The sequence below is a fragment of the Phyllopteryx taeniolatus genome, chromosome 9 (genome assembly GCF_024500385.1).
Source record: "Phyllopteryx taeniolatus isolate TA_2022b chromosome 9, UOR_Ptae_1.2, whole genome shotgun sequence".
NCBI classification, from domain to species: domain Eukaryota; kingdom Metazoa; phylum Chordata; class Actinopteri; order Syngnathiformes; family Syngnathidae; genus Phyllopteryx; species Phyllopteryx taeniolatus.
The window spans coordinates 14056810-14065966 of record NC_084510.1 but is presented as its reverse complement, the minus strand read 5'-3'; the positions used below and the strand labels follow the sequence as shown (position 1 = coordinate 14065966).

The window sequence follows — 9157 nt, the reverse complement described above, 5'->3', positions numbered from 1 at the left end:
CTCAAATCTGTTCCATAGATATTAGTCCAATTATTGTTGGGATTACTAAATGTTTATAATATTCCCTTAATTGTATTGCTCATCCAATTTGTGATTAGCACGTCTGCCTCGCAGTTCTGAGGTTTGGGGTTTAAATCTCAGCCCTGGCCATCCTGTGTGGAATTTGCCTGTCCTTCCTGTGCTTGGGTGGATTTTCTCCGGGTACTCTGGCTTCCTACCACAGCCCCAAAACATACATGACAGATTTATTGAAAACTCCAAATTGTCCATTGCTTTTAATGCGAGTTATATGTGGAACGCAATCTAGTCTACGGTATAACCCACCTCTTGCTCAAAGTCAGCTGGTATAGGCTCCAGTTTAGCTCATCTGCAACAACTAATAAGAACAAGCGCTATAGAAAGTGGATGGATGGATGGATGGATGGATTTGTATTGTACATGCCAGACACTTTCCTATGTCACGCTAAATTGCATTCCTGGTCTTATGGTTATCATCCAACTTTTCCCTTTCCCCATCAATGATACCTATCTGTAGTAGGATCGCAAACAAGCCAAAGAAAAAGCAAAACACTTATGGAGTTAGTCTCAAAGATGATGGTTTGATCTCTTTGAGTTTTGAGGTACCCAAGATTCACTTTGAACTCCAAATATTACTGCTTTTGGGGCATTGGATTTTACACACTTGTTTATATGCACATTTATGCTCTGTCTCAAACACATAGTTTGCACGCACCTAGGAAATGTGTCAAGTTGCTGATTCACACAGTGGCTGGTAGTAAAGTGCGTGGGTGTTAGGTTCATGCTCGTCATTTGTCGATCCTTGTCCTGGGCCTCGTGCAAGTCTGACACCGCGGCCAGAATCAAGCAGCTCTACTAATAGGGATTTATTCGGCTGTGTTACATCCTTGTCAGACTTGTATTTTTGCTCGGTCAACTTCTGTCCTCAGATGCTCCGATTCTTACATTGAGCTGGTTTGCTGTTTGGAAAGCATGAGGGTGGAAATCATAAATCAGAAACACTTGACCCACTTAAAGTGAGGGAATTTGTATTCGTGGCATTTGTGCAGTGACATGAATAGCGTCCACAGTAGAGCTCATATAGAGGCTCATGCTTTTTGGTCAGCCAGAGTTAAGCCAGCCAGTGTGACTGTGTGCTCTTCAACAGCACAGACAGACTGCACAAAACATATATAGTAAATACTGCAGTTTTCATGCTATATTTGTATGCATACAGACAGATTCATGGTCCTGTGCAAGTCTTGCAAGTTGCAAGTCTCAACGTGTGGAATGTGAAGCGAAATTATACAGCGCTACAGGTGTGAGGCCATAAAGAGCAATAAGTTAACACACAACATACAGACGCTCCGCCTCCACATGGAATCTATGCAATAATCTATCATACTGCACAAAAATAGAGCAATGCAAATTCAGGGTGATATGAACAGACTGCCCCGAAATTAAGCCAACACCAGCTACATGGAAGTGAGCTATGAGAACCATTACATTTACCAACGGTCAAGTTTACTTCACCTTTAAAATTCAAACATGACTTGCATTTGTTAGTCCACAACAGACTGGCATTTACCACAAAAGAAAGCTTGAAATGTATTCTGGACCACGTGTTGTTCATTTTACTGACTAAAAAAATAACTGAATTCTACAGAACTAACATAGTCTCCATTAAATATTTCCTTTATTTATACAAGTGGAGGCATTTATTTTCTGTATTGTCTCAAACAATTTGAAAACTTGTCTAAACGGGAAGACAAATTTATGTACTTCCTTCTACTGTCACATATCCCGTATGGTGTTAAGTGCCATTATTAAAATCAATGTATTTATATTGTGTAGGGAGTACAGTTATACAGTATAAAACAAATTCAGAATCAACAGCAGAGTAAAACTACCACCCTGCACAAAAATCTAAAAAGAGTCTGAGAATAACATGAATCATTAATCCTCCAGGAATACTATACATTTTAAATAGAATACTTGGAATCAATATACTAAATACACAAATAGGATAGTATATTATCTCATATGGTCTATGACATTCTTTTCAAAGCAAATTATGTGATATTTTTTTTAAATAACTTTGAACGTTAAAAGAAAACAATTCCTATGTCAGATGAAAATGCCATAAAAATAGTTTTTTTTAGGGTTTAACTGTGTCTTTACATTTTGGTACTATATCAGTTCATCATTGATTGATTAGATGATTGATTGCTTGATGAATTGATTATCACTGAGTATATTACCTTTTTGTGTCAAAAGACCTTGTTTAGAATGTAGGTTAATGGTTGTTCCCAGATTTAAAAATACACATATATAATTGGATTTACTAAAACAAGACATTATACAGAAATTGTTATAGAATCTTGGTCAAATGCAGATATGCTGACTGGGATTTATTCTCACACAGGCAAGAAAAAACCTATACTTCACACTGGAGTTCAAATGTTTACCTGCAGAGGCCCGAGCACAGCTGCAAAATAGACTTTCAAGGACTGCGCCGACCGGCCCTTCATATTGGCCCCTCTGGTTCCCTCCTGTGGGAGAACGTAGGACATCGTAATTTACCTTTGGCTGTACAGTATTGTCTAGCTTGGATAACTGCAAGTTACTGACAGTGTACTGATTTATTTATATTGAGCGATGGTGTGAATGTGAGTGTGAATGGTTGTCTGTCCATACATGTGCCTTGTGATCGACTGGCGGCCAGACCGGGGCGTCGTCTGCCTTTTGCCCAAAATCAGCTGGGACAGGCCCCAGCTCCCTGTGACCCTGAACAGGAAAAGTGGTATAGAACAGGAATGGATGGATTACTGTACGGCAGCATGGTGCACTCGTGGCTAGGACGTCTCCCTCACAGTTCTAAGGTTCTGAGTTTGAGTCTCGGCTTCAGCCTTCACATGTTCCCCCTGTGCTTGTGAGGGGTTTTCTCCGGGTACTTCGGCTTGTTCCCACATTCCACAAACATGCAGGTTAGGTCAACTGAGGATTCTAAATTGCCTGTAGGGTAGGTGTGAATGGTTGTTTGTCTGTTTATATATGCCCGAGGCTACAATCCCCCAGCGACCAGTCCTGGGTGTACACTCCCTCTTGCTCAAAGTCAGCTGGGATAGGCTCCACTTCACTGGTGGCTCTATTGAGAACAAGCGCTAGAGAAAATTGATAAATGGAATGCTGTGCTCAAATCATAAATTATAATTAAATATTATCATAGGGCAGGATGCAGGACTGTACATTATCTACTGACATACGTAAACAGTGAATCACCGAGAGTGTATGTCAATATCAGGGCAGGGTGCCCCTCTAACACTGTACCTGGACAGACAAACAAGGGTAGGACTTCTGGTTAAAAAATATAGTTGGCCAACCTTATGAATTATGATAGTAGCCTTGCTTCTAGCTAACATTAGTTAATCTTACCAAAACACAAAACCAAGAATGCAAGCCTGCAACAGAAGCCCATTATAATAAATATTATTTATACACTAGGTTGCTGAAATATTGTGTATTCCTCTCCTTTGCTCTTTATTGCCTTTAAAACTAAAGAATATGTGATGCATATGTCTGGCTTCAGCTAATTTGCCGTCTTAGCAAACAAAAGCACAAATCTGTTTCACATACAAAAGGCTAATTAGAAATCTCTTATTTAAAATCACAACTATTCACATTTGAGAGGTGGAACTCAGATGATTTGGACTTTTTAAAATAATTTGAGAAATGGCTCAAACTGTTTTCAATTCCTTTCCATTTTGTGTGTGAAAAACTTGCTGGCAAGAACAATGTTTTACTGATTTTTTGTGTTCAGTCTTGCCATTGTGCATTTAATTATCTGACTACTTATGCTTTACTGTGATTGTGTTTTAACTCAATCAGAGTTTGGCAGTTTTCTAATTTAGTTCTTTGGCCACTGTGGAAATAGAAAGCTGAATGCAGGAGGATGAATTTGCTTTAAAAAAAACAACAAAGGTTTACTCCTGAGCAATTTGTCCCCCTCCTGCTTCTTTTATTTTAAATAGCTAGAACGATAAACTTGGAAGTCATGACAAACAAGGTAATACGACAACAAAGTATGTTCTCATGCACACATCACATTTATTGACGGTATTGTGTAAGAGAACGAGTCTTTTTTGCCACACTTACGTACTTTGCGACGCCATCTCCCCACAGCGCTAACAAACAGCTAACTCGCATGTTAGCATGTCACGCTAACGTTAGCGTGATGTGCTGGAGAAGGTGCGTAAAATTGCAGTTACTACATATGTGGAAACGGATTATCAACTAATCGAAACTTTAACCGGTGGTGTTTTTGTTATGCATGTATACCACAATAAATGCCAAAACACGTCAATGGTCCCGTGGTGTAATGGTTAGCACTCTGGACTTTGAATCCAGCGATCCGAGTTCAAATCTCGGCGGGACCTCATCCTTTTATGCCGTATGCGTGTGTAATTTTCACTATAGCTGACAATGTACAGTATGTTTTAAGAATCACATGTACATAGATAAATGGCTAGATTAATAATTATAGATATATTCATATACCTTGAATGTAGACATTAACTATGTATATGCAGTATATAAGACACTCAAAAAAACCCAAATCTGGGTCTTTAAACGTCCCTATTTTTGAAAGAAAATCTGGTTTTTTTTTTTTAAACCCACATTAACAATGTCCAAATTATTCCGACAAACTGCTTTTCTTTCAAAAAATAAGGACATTTAAAGGCAGCCCAAACGTTTCAATGGTAGTCTATGTGTATATATCATGTATTAAATGACAAATATAAAAAAAATTAATATTTTTTAAAAATACACTAAATTGTGTTTGAATGGTTTATGCCCTGCAATTGGCTGGCGACCAGTCCAGGCTGTACCCCACCTCTCGGCCAAAATAAAATGGAATAGGCTTCAGGTCATCCATGGCTCTAATGAAGATTACGCTGAAGAAAATGAATGGATAAACAATAACCTACACACACTTTACAAATAGTTTTCCAATTTAAAACCCCTGCAAAAAATGAAGATTGCACTAATTAGCCATCCATTTTCTTCACCACTTATCCTCACTAGGGTCACGGGGGCATGCTGGAGCCTATTCCAGCTAACTGCGGGCAGGCGGCGGGGTACACCCTGAACTGGTCGCCAGCCAATCGCAGGGCACATATAAACAAACAACCATTTGCACTCGCATTCATACCAATGGGCAATTTAGTCTTCAATCAACCTACCACACATGATTTTGGGTTGTGGGAGGAAACCGGAGTCCACGGAGAAAACCCACCCGGGCACAGAGGAAAACATGCAAACTCCACACAGGCAAGGCCAGATTTGAACCCAGGTCCTCAGAACTGTGAGGTGGATGTGCTAACCAGGCGACCACCGTGCCGCCTGCACAAATTACCTTTTGCATGTAACCATTTGTACATCAATTTTCTATGCTTGGAGAGCTGGCACCTGTCCCAGCTGGTGAGAGGTGTGGTACACTCATTCACAAATCTCAAATACCATATTTAATCATTTTCATGTCATAACCAGGCATACACAGTGTTTTTTTGTTTTTTGCAGCACTTTATTTCACACAACTCTTCAGAGGCATAAAATATATTACTTCTTTTACAGACAAACATTATGAAAATTGCATGTGTGCTGAAGTTATACTGTTTGTAAAAAACACAAAAAGTGAGAAAAAGAATAAAAAACTTGACATTTATTTTTATACTGTCTTTGGTTTGGGTGAGTTTTTGTGTGTTACCAAGGATCTTGGTTGCTGTGTGAGAATAAAAACAAATCCAACAGGTCAAGACCAAATGTGCGGTCATTCTGAGGCATGGAGAAAGTGAGGTAACGTCTCTGTTTAAAATGACCTTACCAGTGTGACATTTTCCCCCGATTGTGAAACATTCCAGCTTTAAGGCATGATTTTGTTATTTCCAGTCACAAAGAGGTTACCATTGATATTCTGTTTGTTTATTGATATCTTTGTTTATGGTTGTGTGACTCACTTTGTCTTTTTGTGTGTTGGCTCAGTGCATTCCATATCCTTTCAACTTAAATACAATTAGATACAGGTATAGGCGTTTTATGTACTATGTATTTAACTGCTGGGTTAAATAAATTGTCCTCATCAAATCATTACACCACACACACACACACACACTCATCCCCACCCCACATTCAGTCTGATTTTCCAACAATACCTCTATTAATCTTAAAAATCATTTCTACTCATACATTCCACATTACCCACTTAAAATTCTGCGTGTAACACTGACTAGTGATGTAGTGGATATTAAAAACAGACATGTAATTAAATTAGAATTTCTTTTAGCAAAATATTAAAGTGTTTTTAATATACCAGTTGTATTGTTTGGAATATGCTCTGAAATGTCCGCTGTCTCAAAATCATTGGACATCAATAAACAATAATATAAATAGTATTCCTCTGTAATTGTTTGCTTTTTAAGATGAAATATAAAAAAAAGGGTTAGGGTTTAACACATTGCACGCTTGGGTGTGTGAGGTTATTAAAAGTATGTTAAATAGAGGACAGCGGGCAATTGAATTGAAAAGAAAACCATCACAGCTGAGCACACCTGCATAAATGCAAACTCAGTTAGCTACAAACACTTCATTCAATGTATAGCGCTGTGCATAAGCCTTCTACCACCATTAGAACTGTTGTTTAAACAGTGCTCTATCAACTATAGCACTAGAATGTATCTCAATGGAGGACAAATCTGTACTAAGACCAAACTGTTCCAAAAGTGTTTGTTGTTTGTCCTTCCTTTTGTGAGGCTACTTCCTGGTTCATGGTGGATAGTGAAAATACGAGCAGTGCCAGTAGATTCTGTGCAGTGGACTGTTCCATCAAATGTTTAAAATGCACCTTTCATGGAAATCGTGAATTGTTTTATTTTTTTGTGCGTAATCCTGCTCATGAAATTATTTGTAACAAAAAAATATATACCTTCTCTAGACAGCAAACTAATTCACACACAGTGGAACATAAAATCCACAATAAATCAACAGTCAGTTCCACGCAATCAGAAGAATTACAGATCCTCTGGTACTACTACTTACTTACAATGTTATAAAGACTGCTGAGAAAAAGGTCATTAAAACAACAAAGTTAGTGGTGGTATAAGTATTTTGCACTGTACTACAGTAAATGTACTGTATGTCAGAAATGCATGTAAACCATCCTCTTGTCCTCAGGGTGTTTTTAGATGTTGCATCTGCGTAGCTGCGGCCCTAGCATAACCTTATTAATAAAGTTGACAATTGCCACAGCAGGTTGATCTGGATCCATCTCTGCGAAGAGGTGACACACATTCTCTGTGGCGCTGCCCGTCCGCCTGGCCACAAAACCAAACATCCTGGCACAAAAATCAAAGAAACGTTAGAACTCACAAGAGGAGCCATTTTTTAAAATCTTAAAATGTACAGTATGAGCACCATACACTATGTGTTAATTGCCATGCAAAGTTGGTAGTATGACTTGCAAAAACAGGAACTCAAGCACTTACTTGCTGGACGTGCTATCACAGTTAGTCCATCTGAAGCATGGCAACCAAATACAGACAGAAGACAATTGCAGGAATACAATAAATAGAAGCTCAAACTGATGAACAAGACAAAATAGAAAATTGCAAATAATTGCTTTGCCAAAAAACAAAAAACAAAACAAAAGGGCAAGCGCTGATGTTTTATTGCCTTTATTAGTGACAACTACCTAGAAGATTGTAAGCACATGAACACTACTTTTTTTCTTTTAATTGTGTCTCTTAGGTCTCACCTCTGGTCTTGGGGGTCAAGACTGCTGAAGGTCACACTGCTGATGGGGTAGTGCCTCCGGAAAAATAACCTGTGCAAACAAAACCGGCATCGGAAAGTTTATCGATAAACTATCTTTCGCATGGTTTAGTTTGAAGTGGGTTATCATCAACATACAGGATATTGCATATTTAATGATCTCACTAAGCTGTACCTTCTTTTGCTGTCAGTTAGAGTGATACCCTGAGAGGAAACTTTGAAATGAACCATCGTTGCAGCAGGACGTGGACTAAGAGCGAGTGTACATTTGGTTGCTTTGGAAACTGCTTCCGGTCCCGTTAATGATTCAGTTTCCACAGAGGTCAGGTAGAGAACGTTGCAAGCTTAAGAGAAATTACAATCGTGTGTTAACATGGTGTGCAGCATCATGAGGCTTTATTGGCCTCTGTTGGTCAAAAGTCAGAACTGCAACATTCCTGCTACACAATTTAGCATGAATCTGTTTTCTGTAGTGCTTGTCCTCATTATGGTAGTGGGTGAGCTGGAGCCTATCGCAGCTGACTGTGTGCCAGATCGCAGGACACGTATCGACAAACAAGCGTTCACACTCACATTAACACCTACGGTATGTGCACAATTTGGAGTCTTCAGTCGAAAACCCGCACAAATACAAACGCCACACAGGAAGACTGGAGTTGGGATTTAAGCATCAAACCACAAAACTGTAAGGAAAATGTGCTAACCACAAGGTTCCCTCCATGAAGAAGTACAATTTATTTTCAGGTAATGAATGTTTTTACTGTTTACTATTATTTGCATTTTCATTGTCAAAAGTACCTTAATCTCTAACATAACACTTTTTTCACCCTTGTGTTGTAGCTCTGTTTAGAGGTTGGAGGTAGACACACTGAACACCTCACAGAAAAACACAAGCGAGAATTTTTATTTTCCAAATTTTTACTGTTCTTTGACATATTTCTAGCAGAATGAACTGTTCATCTTGATGGAAACAGCCTTCGATCCTGGGAGTACAGTACTTCAATACAAATGTTACCTGCTCCCTGTTTAAGGAGGTCAGCCGCTGTGCTTGTATTCGTTACAGTCCGTATCTCCTGAAGATCTCCGACCAGATCTAAAACATTGCATACTCATGTTACATATCATCACCTCATAAATGCATTGCTTTTCACAGCAAAAATAGTGCATAGTGGAACCTTGAAAGTCCAAACCAAAACTGGTACAATTTGGAGTGCAACCAAAACTTTTACAGAAAATATGCCTCAGAATTGAAATGAAGCTCGGAGTTCAAACCTCCACCAGTGATAGGAAAGAGGGAACATGTCATGATAACAACAGAACAGATCTCTTTTTC

At 38.8% G+C, this 9157-nt stretch overlaps 1 protein-coding gene and 1 non-coding gene across 8 annotated transcripts in view; one reads left to right on the top strand and one right to left on the bottom strand.

Moving 5' to 3' along the window:
• The first annotated feature begins 4361 nt into the window (after window positions 1-4361).
• On the top strand, window positions 4362-4433 carry trnaq-uug (transfer RNA glutamine (anticodon UUG)). Its single transcript has one exon. It is a non-coding gene; the product is annotated as a tRNA-Gln (tRNA).
• Window positions 4434-5559: 1126 nt separating this feature from the next.
• The window catches only part of LOC133484078 (tensin-2-like), a 53245-nt gene continuing 49647 nt past the window's right edge, over window positions 5560-9157 (bottom strand). For 6 of the 7 annotated variants that reach the window (XM_061786160.1, XM_061786161.1, XM_061786163.1 and 3 more), the window contains 5 exons: window positions 8840-8917; window positions 8000-8168; window positions 7808-7876; window positions 7539-7568; window positions 5560-7388 (listed from right to left, as the gene is read on the bottom strand). In XM_061786160.1, coding sequence (XP_061642144.1) covers window positions 7235-7388; window positions 7539-7568; window positions 7808-7876; window positions 8000-8168; window positions 8840-8917 — 500 coding nt within the window. In that variant the 3' untranslated portion in view covers window positions 5560-7234. The remainder of the gene's footprint in view (window positions 7389-7538; window positions 7569-7807; window positions 7877-7999; window positions 8169-8839; window positions 8918-9157) is intronic. The other variant, XM_061786162.1, reaches the window with a different exon arrangement.